The 16585-nt window shown below is 37.1% G+C and overlaps 2 protein-coding genes across 10 annotated transcripts; one reads left to right on the forward strand and one right to left on the reverse strand.

Annotated features, from left to right (window-relative positions):
• Nucleotides 1–366: 366 nt before the first annotated feature.
• rhebl1 (Ras homolog, mTORC1 binding like 1) lies at nt 367–5665 on the reverse strand. Its single transcript, XM_085456589.1, has 8 exons — nt 5232–5665; nt 3443–3514; nt 3257–3324; nt 3065–3147; nt 2591–2647; nt 2420–2467; nt 2192–2273; nt 367–2089 (listed from the first exon to the last, which is right to left on the reverse strand). Exons 1-8 carry the CDS (start codon nt 5281–5283, stop codon nt 1997–1999), a joined length of 555 nt encoding a protein of 184 aa, XP_085312715.1. The 5' UTR covers nt 5284–5665; the 3' UTR covers nt 367–1996.
• On the forward strand, nt 4925–12920 carry LOC146709556 (zinc finger protein Eos-like). 9 transcript variants are annotated; one of them, XM_085456584.1, is made up of 8 exons: nt 4925–5123; nt 9478–9535; nt 9641–9748; nt 10382–10636; nt 10880–11047; nt 11161–11310; nt 11521–11652; nt 12007–12920. In XM_085456584.1, the coding sequence occupies exons 2-8, from the start codon at nt 9496–9498 to the stop codon at nt 12891–12893; spliced, it is 1740 nt and encodes a 579-aa protein (XP_085312710.1). In that variant the 5' UTR covers nt 4925–5123; nt 9478–9495; the 3' UTR covers nt 12894–12920. The 9 variants fall into 9 exon arrangements, with proteins under 9 accessions (XP_085312710.1, XP_085312708.1, XP_085312705.1 ...); XM_085456582.1 differs by lacking the exon at nt 4925–5123 and adding an exon at nt 8264–8364; XM_085456580.1 differs by lacking the exon at nt 4925–5123 and adding an exon at nt 8386–8450.
• The last annotated feature ends 3665 nt before the right edge of the window (nt 12921–16585 follow it).

Raw genomic sequence — 16585 nt, forward strand, 5'->3', positions numbered from 1 at the left:
AAAACCCAATTTGAATCATCTGCTAACAGCAAAAATTTTCATCACATATATCACCAATATAATCAATATTCACAATATAAGGATGCTCTAATATATTGGTATCTGCATATAATTGTCCTATTGACCGTCATTGGCCTGTTAAATAATACTAGATGGACTGATGTCAGCAGTTATAGTTTCTCTATTGAGTAACATCAAATTTGAATGGGTAGAGTACTCAAATCTTGTAGTAAAGGGCAATAAAACTTAAAATTAAAAAATAAAATAAAATTCTTGTACAAAAAGCAGATTTAATAAAACTAATTTCACAAGCTAAGTTCCAAAAAGGAACGGGGGGAGGGGGGGGCAAAGTCATCAGGCACATCAGATGAGTAACAGATTTATTTATATACAAAACTGTTTACAGCAAGATTTCTGAATCAACATTGACCCATAGGAAAATATTGGTGTTCAGGTGTACGACACCTACACCCAAGGTGTCAAGTTAACAGAAGGGGGGAAAAATACTTTTAAGAGCACCTTGAGTCATGAAAGGAAGCAGATGAGGGAGTTTGAACAACAGTAAGGCACAAGACACAGCATCACCAGCTTCTGTTCAACCATCGTCATCAATTTGCAGCTATTCATTCAGCACAGCACTTGATAAAAAGTTACAATTAACCACTAAAGGTACAACATCGGGATTATGGGGAGAAGCTCCACAGTTTGTCACATATTCATAAGGCTACAGATTCTATGAGGAAAAACAAAAAACACATCATCATTAAGGACCTCAAGTATCTGACTGCAACCATGCAAGTCCACAGTTTGAATTCAGTGGACTGCATACCATACTGACTTGGCTTTATCGAACCCACAGGAACCATCAAATCAAAACCACCAGATCAAAAAAGATAATAATAAATTCTAAGCTAACTCAGGCATTTTGCCACTTAACCTTACACAATGTTAAAAAGTATTTAAAAAAAAACCCTCAATGTTCATAATTAACAATGCACATATATGCATAAACTCTACTTAGGATATTTAAGAGAGCAAAACTGCATCACTCAAGAGATAACCAATGATACCAAAAACCAATTTCTAAGATTAAATTTTTATTTTTATTTTTTTTTAAAAAGGCCATAAGTGGTAAATAGCAAAGATCTACTCAAATCTATCCTAAATCTCTGAGTGCTGTCCATAACATCTTTATTACAGTTAATCAGAAATTAAAATGTAGAAACAATGACAGTCTGTTTATCAGAACCTAAGATGTGAGTTGTCAAATATTTGAATATATAACAGACTTCTCTTGTCATAAAGACACAGCCCCACAGTTCATTAGTGAAAGGTACCTGAAGATGAGGAGACAAAGTTATTACAGTGAGGACCGTGAAACCACAGTGGGATATCTAATGTACAATGTCAGTATAGGCTATCCAAGGAAACCCACCATTTGTAAGAAACAATGACACTTTAACACCACATTTAAAGCAATGTGAACTGCGACTCTGCATCGATGCCAAAAAAGACCAGCTGAAGTAATACACCAGTCCTCGGAAAGACCATTAACCAGCCATCACTGGAGAGTAATAAGGCATATGCCAGTGATTTCTCAAAGATTAGGGGGGGAAATGATGCAATCAACATGAAGCAACAAATCTGAATGTCTAATTTTTTTCCGAGGATTTTGTTCAACTCAAAAAAAAATAAAAAATAAAAAAATAAATCAAGATTATGCCCAGACGTAGCTTACATTTCAATATTGGAAGGTGGTGTTCATCGAAGATGCTGCTTTGTTTAAAACAGAGTTTAATCCTTGTTTTAGAAACTTCTGTCTCAGTTTATCAACTGTCTGAGCAGTTGCTTTGCTATGTAAATTAATCTAACATCACAATGAAGCAGAAAAGTTCCACCGCTGTGTCTTGGTGTCGGTGAGGTCACGATTGGCAAGCTGGTGAAGTTGTGCCTCCTGTCTTCAGTAAGTTAGCTTACTGATGTGTTGGATACACTTTCACATCACAATGCACTTCTTCTCCTCTGGGGGAGCATTGCCATCAGCTTTCTCCATCTCCAAAATGATCCGCTTGAAAACCTCCACAGCAGTCTGCATCGCAAGAATTTTGCCATTAGAGTGTTAATGTTCTCAGAAATTAATGTGGACTCGCTAGCATTCAGAGTTAGCATTCAATAAGATATTTCTCACTACCTCGTTTTCCTTGGCTGAGGACTCCATGAATGCAGCACCCCAGGAATCAGCAAGTTTTTTTCCCTCCTCTGGCTTGATAACCCTGAAAGGAAAAAAAAAAAACAAGCAAAAAAACAAACAAACAAAAATAAATACATAAATATTAGAATATTAAAAACAAAAAGGTGCCATTGGTACAGTTACCATTCTACTAAGATATATTTTTACACTTTCCGAAATCTGGATTACCTTTCCATATGGAGATCTTTTTTGTTCCCTACAAGAACAGTTGGGACCCTAAAAAGACAAAAGCCTGATTGTATTAAACATAACTTAAAGAGAAAAAAAAAAAAAGAAAAGAAAAGGGAACAAAAAGACAACATAGAAAATATTGAAATTTAAAGAACCAGCTAAACTTACTGAATCTTCCCAACCATGTCTAGCAGTTTATCATGTAGAACCTGCACAACTTCAAAACTGAACAGAAAGATATTTCAGCATGTGAGACACTGATCAGACAGTAGATTTAACATACATCTTATGTATCTATAATTTATCACGATAAACATTTTGTACAAAAAAAACCTAAAAAAAAAAACAAAAAAAAACTACAGCCTGGAAAATTATAATAAAGTGGATTTGATTGAAAAACACTTTATGACAGTAAGAAAAAAGAGAATATAACATGACTGCAAAAAATAAGGGTAAAAAAAAGACTACACTTGTGTTTTCTGATTAGTGTATTATCAGCTTCCCTCGGAGGCTATATCTGAAAATATGTCAAATCACAGTGTTGGTATGATTTTCTAGAAACATAAAGCATGGCAGTTGTAGTACAAAGAGTCTGGAAACCTGTGCTAGTGTATCCAAAATTAGTCCCAATCATCAACTCACCTCTTCATGGAAGTCACTGAATAGACAAGGACATAGCCATGGATGTCCATTGAGTGGGATTGTGGAAAAATTGAGTACTCATCCTACAGACAAGGGCAAATAAGACATCTGAGCACATGTTATGACATGGGCAAATTATCGACTGAAAACAAATGCTCGGCGTTAGTTTACATATTAACATAAACTACTTACTTGTCCAGCTGTATCAACTAGCTGAAGATTGAAGTCTTGACCATTCACACTGACCATTTTGTTAAAGGCTTTGTTAAAGGAAAGAAAGGTGAACTAGTTTTACAATTCGCTATATGCAATCAAACAGGAAAAAATGTCTTTGTTGTAACACTGTACCAAAAAAGAAAAAACTAATGGCAAACTTACTGTTTTCAATGGTGGGGTCATAGGAATCGACAAACTGCCCTTCCACAAACTGTATTGTAAGGGATGACTTTCCTGAGCGTTAAAAAATAAAATAAAAACATAAACAAACATTATGCAGTTAGTTACAATTATTCTGAGACATGATTTAAACATCTTGTGCTTGTTGTTGATTTCTTGATCGTTTAAGCCTTTATACTGTAGATAAGTAATTTTAACGCACTACAAATCCTACAAATTCTGTAACCTGGTCAGGAATTTAAGATGTATTGCCACAGATGTATTGCCACAGTAAATGTTTCACATAGTTATTTTAATGTCCAATTATAGTCCCCCTGTGGTATCTAGATAAGCTAACATGTTTTAAAAGTTAGGTAATGAAAGCAAAGGATGGCTGGCAAAAAGTGGAGGACTGTTCTTCTGATAGGCAACTGCCTCGAGTGCCAGTGTCCTGCAGGTTTTAGATATCACCCTTTGTCAACGTACCTGAATCAAATGATTAGTTTATTACCAGGCCTCTGGAGAACTTCAGCACATGTTGGGGAGGTAATTTAGCCATTTGAATCAGCTGTGTTGGATCAAGAACACATCTAAAACCTGCAGGACACCGGCACTTGAGACCTTGAGTTGCCTACCCCTGTAGACGTATCTGCTATACAACCATAAAATGCTGACATGTAGCATTCCTATGGGGTTATGTTCTGTTACAGCTATAAACGTTTTATGAGTATATACAAATTTTATGTAGGCATGTAAATGAATTTAGAATTATAATTTATCTAAGTAATGATGTGATAAAAGTTTTCACAGTGACAAAAAAACCCTGATATTTCTCTGTAAAACACCTGCACATATTATAGTACAGTTTCTGAATCAGAACTGTAGATTATTTAATTATGGACATACAGAAAGAGAAACGTTTTTAAGTGCTATTTCAAAAGAACACAGTTTTAAAGGAAGTACTGTACAAAGTCTTAAATCTTAAAGATACTAACAAGTAAGTTAAATTACATGTATATTTCTTTAAATACCAGAATTTTTACTTTTTAAAAAAAATTTCTAATTAGGTAATTAGGTTTAGTTTTCAGTTAGTGGGTTTGTTCATTTCAGTTTGGTTTTTATTATTTTAGTTTCATTTTTAGTTTCTGTGACAAATACTGATATTTCTCTGTAAAACACATGCACCTATTACTATACCGATGCTGATTCAAAACTGTAGTTGATTTATTTGTAGACTTTTAGAAAGAAACTCTCTTTCAAGAGTTTTGTTTTGTTTTTTAAAACAACAGATTTTAAAAGGACATATTTTACACTCTCCTTTTTAATACAGACGCCGACACTTGTGTAAACAAAAAGTCACTAGGCCAGAACAACAAATTATGGCGCTTCATTGGTCACACAATGAGGTTTCATAATTTAAACTAATTTAAATAATACAATAAGAGGTTTATTCTTGTTGCAGATTGAGTTTCTTAAAATCTGGACGTTATGATTGACCTGCTAAGCTAGAAGTTTGGAGCACACATTACTTGGCACTCCACCAGGGTATCCCCGGCTAAGTTTATTTTCACCGGTCACCTTTCACCTAGAAACGTGTGGATACAACTGTACAGCAACACTGGTTGACTTGAAGGTGCTTTAGTAGTTAATGTAGAAGAGAAAAAAAGAGCCCTGAGAAACAAAGGTAAGCTAGCGTTACTGTTGTACTTCGGATACGCTCACAAGGAAAACAAAGCCAGGACGTTAGCCTGTTACCCAAGCTAGCTGTGCAAGAGCTCGAACCTGTACTCACCTACAGACCGGTAACCTATAACGGCGATCTTTCTGTATTTCGGTTGAGGCATTGTAGTGAAAAACGGTGTTGAGTAAGTCTTTGAAAAATGTAGTACGCCACCTATATTTACTATCTAAGCAAACTTTTATCGCCACATTCGTCTCGCGTCACGTGACAACAACAAACTTTTTCGAGCCGCCGCTCGAGTTCTCCGCTGGGCCTCAAACTGGAACTGCAGAGTTTAGCTACCGTAAATACAGCTTATAGTCGTATAAAACTAAGCCCCTGCCTTCATCCAGTACATCATCGATTCTGGTGGGTATTCTGAAAGGATGTAACTGTCGTTCCAACCCAAAGTGGAAACGGGGAGGGGGGGAGGAAAAAAAAAAAGCTGGTTCAACGCGGTCGCTGCTATCTGCAAGTCAAACTGACGGAAACTGTCATTGTGTAAGCACACCGTCGTAAAATCAGCCCACACGTCAGAGCGGCACGGGCCGTTTGCACAGCAGAGGTCACTCTTTGTACGTCCCAGCGTGTGCGTGACCACCATACTTACTTTTTTTTAGACTTTTCCAGACCGACCTTCAATGCACAGTACTCGGAGAAATGTCAGATAAAGCAGTGTTGATTTTCCAAGTTTCAGTGCAGACATGATTTTTTTAGACTTAGGGGGCATTCTACAATTGGGGGACAATTTACTTAAAAAATAATAATAAGCAATAAATCAAAGGTAAACGTTTTATGATATATATTATTTGTTGTGTGCTATGCAATTTTAAAGATATTGTGTGGAGAGAGATTTGTAAGTAATTTTGGACCCGCTGAAGTCTAAAAGAAATTACTGTATCTCTGGCAAATACATACTCAGGACTGTTTAATAATATTTCATATGTTTTTAATAAATGTTTGTAATGTTTGTTTTATATGTATAGTACCAGAGTTGCATATCTGTGCTAGTTTTAGCGTTTTCTTGGAAAAAGATGTCAGCTGCAGAATGTGATGTAGTGTGAAAGTCGAGAATGAATTTGGGTAACATGTTAAAATGACACTCAGAAAAGATTAAGGAAAAATAAAAAATATGCCAAAGAGGACTGACTTTTGGTCTAGCCATGGTATTAGCACATGTCAACTCCTTTTTGTCATGTTGCTTACTTTTTTGTCTCTTCCTTTTCCAGGCCAAGTAGGTTTCAGGAAGTTGATTGCACACACGCTGTGGGAAACAATTTGCAGAATATAATTGTTGTTCTTTAAAATATGTTGATGTTGAATAAATGGTTTAAAAAATATAAGGGACATATATGGATGAACAGAAATTGTGGATTTATATCTTATTTTAACTGTTATATTTGACATGGTTACCAAGAAGCTGGGATGAGAGAGGAGGAGTTATAGGTTTGGACTATTTAATTAGTTTTTAGGGAGGTTTTTTTTTTTTAACTTTTTTTTAAATTATTATTCTTAATTCAGTTTAGTTTCAGTTAGTTTCATAGCAGGTTTGACCATTTGAGTTTTTGTTGTTTGAAAATGTTCAGATTTTTTATTTATTTATTTAGTTAGTCAGTTTCAGTCTTTGTAAGTATTGTTTGGAGGGCATATGTGAGACGCACGATTTAGGAAAACTAGTATAACGTTCAGTCTTGTAGAAATCCAAGGTCTCAATAAACACATCCACCAAAGTGTCATCATAAGGAAGATTGTTTCCACCACTAATTAATTTTTTTTCCTGTAAGTTGATCAGGCTATCTAACGTGAAAATTGGAGATAATAACTTGACATTTTTCACTTGCTTCTTTTTGTTGTCATTTTTCTTCAGTGGCAGAAACAAGCCTTAATATCACCACACATGTTGTAATAACAAATTTTACCAAACCAACAAATACTAAAACAACATTTCCTCTAAATGTTTTATTTCCTTTTGGTTTTTTCACAAAATAATTTCAGTTATTTTTAGTTTTTTAAATCTTTTTAAAATGCATTTCATCAGCTTATAATGTATTTATTCAAAATATGAATCTCAAAGATAACCGCTAAAGGATATCATTTTAATACACTGGAAAAAACCACACAATTTACCTTTTGTAAACACAGTAGAGTATGTGGCAGGAAGAGAAAAGTACCCAGCTCTGATCCACAGCAGTAGTGGGAAAAGTATTATGATTCCTTGCTGAGTACAATTATCTGTATATTGATGCAAAACACTTTTAAAAACAGTCTGATGGGAAGAGGAATCACTCATTGCTGGATCAGTGACTAAAACCTTTGCCCAGGTCTTTAAAACCTGTATGAGCACCACCGGGAAAATGTGCAAAGAAATTAGTGCTAGTGCCAGCTGCCACAAACATATATACTAAAACTGAAATAAAAAGAAACGTGTATTTAATTATTTATTTAGGCTGGGTTAAACAATGCCGCAGCGGAATACATTTATTTGAGTGACTTGTTTATATGTTCAGCTGAAGTCATAATCATGTTTAAAAAAAAACGTATTCTCTAACAGTGAAGATGCATACCTCACCATTTAGTTATTTCGTTTAAGACAAGACATACTGGGAATTGATCAGGAGCTGTAAAGAAATCTCTCTCCAGAAGAATGCAGTCCTAGGAACAGAAAGCATACTGCATAGAACCCACAGGCTTGGGATCTTAGCATCTGTTGTGTGTTAACACAATGCCATAATTTTCCCAGGAGTGGATGTGCTAGCAAATTCACGCCAAGGTCAAACCATGCAGTGCTCAGAAAAAATGCCAAAAAAACCCCAAGACTCACATCTTGGACTCCATATTCCTCAGTTAGCATGTAAATGATAAAGTTCATGACAGTACAATTAGAAAATGACTGAACAAGTATGACTTGTTTTTAAAGGGTTGCCATGAGAAACAATCTTCTCTCTTAAAAGAATATAGCAGCACAGCTAAGGTTTGCAAGGTTACTTTTGAAGAAACCATTAACAAAGAAATCTTGGGCTATTTGTAACTAAAAGTGGTTGTGTTGAAAATATTTTTAATTTAATATTCAACATAAATTATTAAAAATTAATTTGCATGCTTGCTTTATGAGCCGGGTGATGGTTGTGCAGTTAACCAGAGCTCTGGGAAACGGGTAGCTGTTGCTGCGTTGGAGATGTAACCCGGAAATTATTTGAAGCTGGAGGTAAACCCTGCCAGGAAATGCTGCTGTCATAATCAAACAGATGAAAATACGGAATAAGCTCACTGAAACGGCCCTTACAGGGAAAGGTAATTTAGTAGTTACTGGACAACTGGGCAGCTTTAAAACTACTGCTTCTGTGGTGTTGTTTTATACAAGTCAGCTTTAAAGCTGCTAGGGGAGCAGGCCAACAGCTAGCGGGCAAGCTGTAGCATTGTGGCTGGCTGTGGGTGCCATAGCAACCGTTTAGGAAACACTGGCAGTAGTGGCTAGCTCGTTAGGCTAGCGTTGGTTTGTTATGCTAGCGTTAAACACGACGCCGAGGAGTGTCCAAGTCAGCCCTAGTTAATTATTGTCACAAGTCAGCGCTATCTACTCGCATCGCCGCGCATGTTACTTAATTCCAACTTTGCTCCGTGCTTTCTAGCAAGCTGTCGGTGATGGCACACCGCCGTAACGTTAAAGTGTTAAGTTTAGCTAACTTGGCCAACGGTAATTTCCATCACATGCAGTAGGCTAACGTTAGCCGCCAAGGCCGTAAACTTAGGTTACCTCAACGCCACCGTTATGTAAACGTTTGCACCGTTTTTTGTCGTTTATTGTCTCAATTTCCGATTTAATCTTTCTCATGTTAGATTAGCGCAACTTTAAGTCACTTTAGCAGCGTTGTCATCGCTCACCTCAATTGTTAGGGAGTCTTATCTGGGGTTGGTAAGGTTAGGTATGATGCTGAGATTAGCTGCTAGTTAATTATTTTTTTTGATTGATCTTATTGATAGCAACAGACACGGATTTGATTTGATTTTTTTAAATTGTTGTTGTTATAAATGAATGGCCGTTCTTGCGCCGCAACAACAAATTAACGATATTACGTCTTAGTTAGAAAATTAAATGTAAGCGTTTATTTAGTTTTTTATCCCTTTGTTAATTGAAAGGGGTGTAGTCTAACGTGCTGTTTACAATCTAAGCCACACCACAATTACTTGATTTCAGAAAATGTCACGTTCCGACCTCAACCTGCAATAATTCATGTTTAAAGAATTAAGCGATTGTAGACAAATGGTTAGGTTTGTGTGCGTGAAAGAGAATTTATGTTTGTCACAAATGTCATTTCAGTATTCAGTCTGAACTAGTATGGATGTTGATGACTGCAATGGACGGTCTTACATATCAGGTGCAGCTCTGATTTATTTAGTCACCCATATATACTTACCTTCTAAATTAGGCATGTTTTTTTTTTTTAAAATGATATATCTTATTTTGGTTCTTTTCTTGGCAGCAGGTAGTGGAGACTCTTCATTGGAAAGAGAGTTTTCTGGAGCTCTTGGAGGTCCAACAGTGAGCACCCCAAACAGCAAGGAAAACTCTCCCAGTCGCTCCCTCAGTGGTCAGTGAGAACTTATAGCATCTTCATTAGTTCCATCTATATGAAGCTTTTTATTCTCTCAGTGTGATTGTCAAATTTTTATTTTCTAATCTAGATAAATATTTTTATAATCTTCTTCTCATAATCAGATTATGTTTATACATTAATAATATGAATTTTAAATTAACTTACTGGAGCAGCACTATTCACCCTACAGTGCTGGGGAAAGTATTTTACAGCATTGTGAACTACATCCCATGATTTCCCACTTACATGTTTAAGATCACCGAACAAAATTTAAATATAGTCCAAGCAAATACATTATATAACATATATAACTGCAATCAAGCATTTGTGATAACTAGCAGTGATTCTTTCACATTGCTGTGGAGGAATTTTGGCTCACACATCTTTGGAGAATTGTTTTCAAAATGTTTTGAAAACACTGTTGGGTTTTCAAACATAAATGACCTGTTTAAGCTCATGCCAAAGCATCTCAATCTGATTTAAGTCCGGATACTGACTAGGCCACTCCAAAATCTTTTTTTATTTTATTTTATTTTTTTTAATTTTTAGCCAGTCTGAAGTAGGCTTGCTGGTGTGTTTCCAATTATTGTTTTGCTGTATAACACAAATGCGCTTGTACTTCTGTAGCCAACTCCATTAAAGTGGAGTTGTATAGTGATGAAGACCCAGGTCGGAGTACTGAAGATGAGCGAGGAGAGCGGGTGGAGGAAGGAGGTCCAGAGCAAGGTTCTGAGGCTGTCACAAGCTATAGAGAGCTCACCAATTCTGAAACTATGCCAAGTGGAGCCACCAGACTGCCAAATGGAAAGCTCAAGTGTGACATCTGTGGAATGATCTGCATTGGGCCTAATGTGCTTATGGTGCACAAACGCAGCCACACAGGTGATCAGTCAGTTGAGTTTGGATAAATATAGAGATGGTATCTTTGCTTGTTATTAATGAAACTAGGTCAGATGAGGGGGGGGACGACATCTTGGAATTTTATAGAAAATCAGCATTGTATACAATTGATGTACTATATTGACTTAAAAAAAACCCTTTGAGGTATAGTTGCAACTAACTCAAATTTTTTGAAATATAAATTATGCTTAAGAGGTTGAGTTACCAAGTTTAAGTTTTCTACAGGTGAGCGACCATTTCAGTGTAATCAGTGTGGCGCGTCCTTCACTCAAAAGGGAAACCTACTCCGCCACATCAAGCTGCACTCAGGGGAGAAGCCCTTTAAATGTCCCTTCTGCAGCTATGCCTGTCGAAGACGGGATGCACTTACCGGCCATCTTCGCACTCATGCAGGTAGGACAGATTCAAGCCCGGTAGGTGTTTGTGTGTTGTTTGCTTCAGTTTTGTTTTTTCCATTGTAGTGTACAATAACAGTGAAAATGCTGTATTTCCACTTGTTTTACCAGTGTCTTCTCCAACTGTTGGGAAGCCGTATAAGTGCAGCTATTGTGGCCGTAGTTACAAGCAGCAAAGCACTCTGGAGGAGCACCGTGAGCGCTGTCATAGCTATTTACAGAGTCTGGATTTCCAGCAGCCAACCAGTGCACCAAATTCAGGTATGTGTTCATAGATATAACTTGCACAGTATGGTGTTAAAGAAATACCAGCCTCCTAAAGGGAGTGTAGTAGCATCTAATGTAGACATGTAGTTTGCCAGCTTAGCAAGTTAACGCTTAGAACCCACTTTATCCAAACCGGAATTTAGGCAAACACAAATAGAAAATCCTAAAATAAAAGTAATAATAGTTTGTTTATACTCTGTACAGGAGAGGAAATGAGAGAGCTAGAGTTTATACCAGATCCTCTACTGCAGCCATCCTCAGACAAGATGGCATTTATCGATCGGCTCGCCAACAGCATCACCAAACGCAAGAGATCCACGCCACAAAAATTTGTAGGTGAGCATTTGGTCTCAGTGTGGACGGTTTCAGGAAACTCAGAAAGCAATAATCATTACTTGAATTGGAATACAGCATGAAGTAAGACAGAAATCTTTTGTTGTGCTTATATTACCAGCCACTATAATTTTAGATATCCAATTAGCACACAGTATTTATTTGGTTAGGAAAGGTCTGAAAGCTGCTCTCAGTATAGCAATCTAACTGAAAAAAGAAACACACAAAGAAAAAACTAAGTTTTGAGCATCTTGTAAAATTAGGAAAATAACCAGCATCATCGTAAAATAGAGAATGTATCCAAAATGCTGACTGTCATTGTACTGTATTATAAAGTCATATCTTTCTGTGTTGCAGGGCAGAAGCACATACGCCTCAACCTTGCAGATACACCTTACAAGCTCACTGCTAGTTTGGATAAAGATGGAGACATGCACCCAGTGGACCTTGATGCCCCACACTTTACTGGTCTGGGAGGAGAATATGTAGGTGTTGCAGGTACTGGAAGAGGAGGGGTATCAGACACACTCAGATCCTTGCACCTTCCCACCAGTCACTCTTCAAGTTTATCAGAACTCAGGCCGATTCACAGCTTCAGTCATGCTCCTGTTCCCCTTGGGCCAAGGTTAGATTGCACAGGGGCAGGAGCTGGCCTGGGAGCTGTGGGTGTTGGGAGCAGGGAGGCAGCAGAGGGTCACGAAGACCTGCCTCCGGGTCGAAATCACGCCCCTTCTCCTAGCAATGGCTGCCAGGATTCTACGGACACAGAAAGCATGGCAGATGAGCCTTACAACAGCTGTGCTCCGACTCCGACTTTGTACAGTAACAACGGCCATCACCTCCTCCACTCTAACAACCATAACCCAGCACCTCCACCCATCGCACACCACAGGAGTCGGGGCAGACACAGCCCCAGTCATGCCAAAGACCGGGAGATGAAAAGAGAGGATGGAGGCCATTCTGCTCTCCCTCCTCCCACACATGCTCCAACACCGAGCTCACCTACGGCACCCTCTTCTACCTCCAAGGAGACTTTTCGGGTTGTAGACGGGGAGGGGCGAGCTGTACGCTCTTTCCGCTGCGAGCACTGCCGCGTGCTTTTCCTGGACCATGTTATGTTTACAATCCACATGGGTTGCCATGGTTTTCGGCAGCCTTTTGAGTGCAACATCTGTGGCCATCGCAGCCAGGATCGCTATGAATTTTCTTCGCACATTGTCCGTGGAGAGCACATCTTTGACTGAGAATAAAAGGACAGCCTGCTGCCCTTAGTTTTTTTTTAAAAAATTTATTTTACACTGAGAATGGGAACTGGTTGAGTTTGGTCTGCACAAAAGCGAAAGGCATCTGTGATGATGTGAAACTGATGTTCCTAACGACACCGACACAGTTGGCATTAGTGGAAAGCTCGTGTATATGTTTAAAGAATTAGAGTAGTAGTTGCTTTCTGTCCACTTTTAACAAGAAATCTATATTAAATTATTAAAGTAGATGAAGAGCCAACACTTTTTCATCCACAGATGTGCCTTGCTCTAAAATTCTGAATTTTAGCTCTGCTGCACACATTATTGTAGACAAATCTGACTTTTGTTGCTGAAATCTTTCACCCCTTGCACAATTTAGCAGAGATGAAAGAAAATGCTAAATATAAAGTTTGTAGGCTTGCAATCCCTACAGAATTTTTTTGACACCTTCTAAAAGCACTTTTTCCAATTAAGTGATTCTCAAACAGACTTTAGGTTCGGCCAGGTTTTTTCCTAGCCCGGGGTTGATTCTGTACAAGTTTTATAATGCAAAGTAAAGTGCAGACCAAACTTAAAAACCAAGTCCAAGTCATGTAGACTTTAATGTTTGAGGGTTTGTCATTGGAATAGAAATGCACTTTGGTTTCAGTGTGAATGGAGTGAACAGAGTGTGTGTGTGTGTGTGTGTCTGAGAGAAAGGAAAGCTGCAAGATTGTGTGTGATTGTTTTTGAAAGTAAATTTAAAACGTAAAATGGAAAATGAAGGCCTTTATTCCTGTGAGTGAATGCCGTGTTGGAAGTGTATGAATTGTTTTCCTTTTCTATAACTGCTTTTGTTGCACTGATACCTGCCAGAATACAATGACTATATTAAACTATTTTATAGAATACATTAATGACCTGCACATTTCTCTGAAAATGTGAGGGAAGAACAGGTGGAATGTTTTTCTCACTAGGAACAGGATTCGAGCATCACTGCCACAACTTGAGAGATTACCGAAGGAGGTTAAGGTGTTCATTTTCTCCCCGTACAAAAACTCCCTCATACGGCAAACCAACAATAATAATCAACAAATCTGCTTATGCTGTATTTAAACATGATTTTGGTGTTGCGTCATTGTCCCGTGCCTTTCTACACGTTTCTGACCAGACTGAAGGATGTGAGATATAAAATCATTTCTGTCTTGTAGTTGACTGTAGCTTTTTAATCTATCTAACAGAAGTCTGGCTCCCCCCACCACCCCCAACAGTTTTATCAGCAAAGATCAATTCTGATGCCTGAGCAATGTTGATGATGATGAAATGTGCATGGCTTTTGAAACATGCTGCTATGACATGGGTGTGCAGTAAATCAGTAGCACTTCACTACCGTCCTCATGGGTTAGAAACAAAGACTTTTATTTACATTTTTTTCCTGTTAGGACATTTTAAACCAGTCGCTTGAGTTACAATAGAACGAAATGGGAGTCTTTCATATCGCGCATATATATATATATATATATATATATATATATATATAAAAACAAGGGGAAAAAAAAATATCCTGTCTTGGTCATTTGTGTGGAAATGAAATGTGAAGAGAAATGTGTCAGCTTTTGGTTCTATTTATTTTCATGTTAAAACAGCAGAGATGGTTGTTGTAATCTCTGTGAGTAATTAGTTTAACACAAGCACAATACGTTTACTGTTGAGAAGGATGCTTTGAATTCTAAATTGAAGACTTGTGCACAAAAATTAAAACTTAATTGATGTTGACTGTAGCTAGGGTTTCTTTTCACATCCTCAACAACAACAAAGATCAATCTGGGACATGGTGACAGATTTACCAAAGATACACAGATATTTGCAGAGAAGACTGGAAAAACAGTGACTCTAGTCAAATTCATCAAGTAACTTGATCCCATTAGGTTTTTTTTTAAGTTCAGACAGTGTCTTATTGAGTAAAGTTTCCCTTGTAGTTATAACTGGTATTTCCTATTTTCATAATAGATGCCCAAGAAATATTACTTCCTGTAGAACCTTCACAGTCAGATCTAAGCATATTTTGGGTCATGTCAGTGTTTGAGAATACTGAACTTTATCTTGACTTATATTTAAACAGCTTTCTGGATGTTTTGTTCTACAAAGAGAAATAAAACAGTAATCATTTTTAAACTGTTTTTAAGATCAGCAGTACCGTGGTTCTCTATAAGCACCAAATAATTTCCCCAATGCTGAGCCAAAGAACCACTGTTTCCTACTGTTAAGCACTTTTCCCTACTACAGTGGCAAAAAAATGAAAACATAAAGTAAATAATATTTGTACATAAAGTATAAGTTACAAGAAAACCTCAAGGTGTTCTTGTTCTTTTAATAACGCTGTTATTAAAGCCTTGATATATTCAAATTTTTTTCTCTTTGCAGAAGATCTTTGAAAATACATGACATAATGTTCAGCTTGTTTCATTTGATGGTGGATTAATTGTTACAAGTGGATCTACATTTGTTTGGTTATTGTTTCAGTCCTTTATTGTCAAAGTGCAGTAAGGTGATCTGGTTGCCACTCTAGTAACACAACCTAAACACATTTTAAATTTTTGTTTCTCATCAGGTTACGGTACTTTAATATTCTAATCATCTTGCCTTAATTTGTGAGCAGACTGTTAAATTAAGTTGGGACTGACGTTAGTTTGCAAATCAGAATCTGAAAGTTTCTTGGGAGTCTAAAAATCTACAAAACATTTGCAGTAACACCAAAGCTAGCAGTGTCACTTCATATCATCTTACACTGTGTATATTCTCATTTAGGCCCACGTGACTTTTCTCCAGTTGGTGTGACGTGCGTGAATTGGGTTGTTGCTGCTGTGCCTTCCGCTGGAGGTCTTAAATGTGTTTTATGTCTAAACGGTTCAAATTTATTTTCAGTGTGAAACTTTATGCTGTGTTAGTGCAAGAGGCTCCATGTTTTGAGTATACCTCAACCCACCACTCAGTGACCCTGCCCAAAACTACTTTTTTTTTTTTTTTTTTTACCAACAATCCATTAAATACTAATTCATCAAAAGGACTTGGGTAATGCTACTTAGGAGCCAAAGAAAAATACTGAAATAACTTAATATTTGATGTATCCAGTTTTGTTGACCTTCAGTGAAATATTGTACAAAAACATTCAAAGTAAAAAGGTTTTACTCTATTCAATGGTTCAGTTCTTTGACAGAATTTGGATATTTAATTAACAAGTTCTGCATTATTAGTGGAGCAAATTCACCATTAATTCATGTGTGCTACAATGGTAATGTGCTTTTAAACCTGATGCATGTGGTACCAATGCTGTTTGCTCCTCAGCTTACACCCAGCCACCTTTGTTTTAATCTTAAAGACAACCAAATAAACAGTCTACTCCAGTTTTAGCCTATACTTACAAAAATAAACTCCAGCTTTGTGGTATTCCGTGTTTTTAAACTTTCCTTGTTGCACTTTGTTCTTTTCAGTTTTTCTAACCTGCATTTCCCTGCTCTCCAAGTGGTCTGATATCGCTTTAAGTAACCGCAGAGCGTTTTTAAATGTATCATATGTAATTTTGCATTTGCATAATTTGATCTTAAGCTACTGTTAGTTTTGTACTGTAAAAAAAGTTATTCCAAATAAAATATTTGAGCAGTTTGTCTTTCCTATGAGTAAACATCGTTCAATTAATGAGCTTCACACGTTCA

This window comes from Copadichromis virginalis, linkage group LG5 (assembly GCF_057382275.1).
Source record: "Copadichromis virginalis isolate Kocher_CV1m ecotype Utaka linkage group LG5, C_Virginalis_male_GT1.1, whole genome shotgun sequence".
NCBI lineage: Eukaryota > Metazoa > Chordata > Actinopteri > Cichliformes > Cichlidae > Copadichromis > Copadichromis virginalis.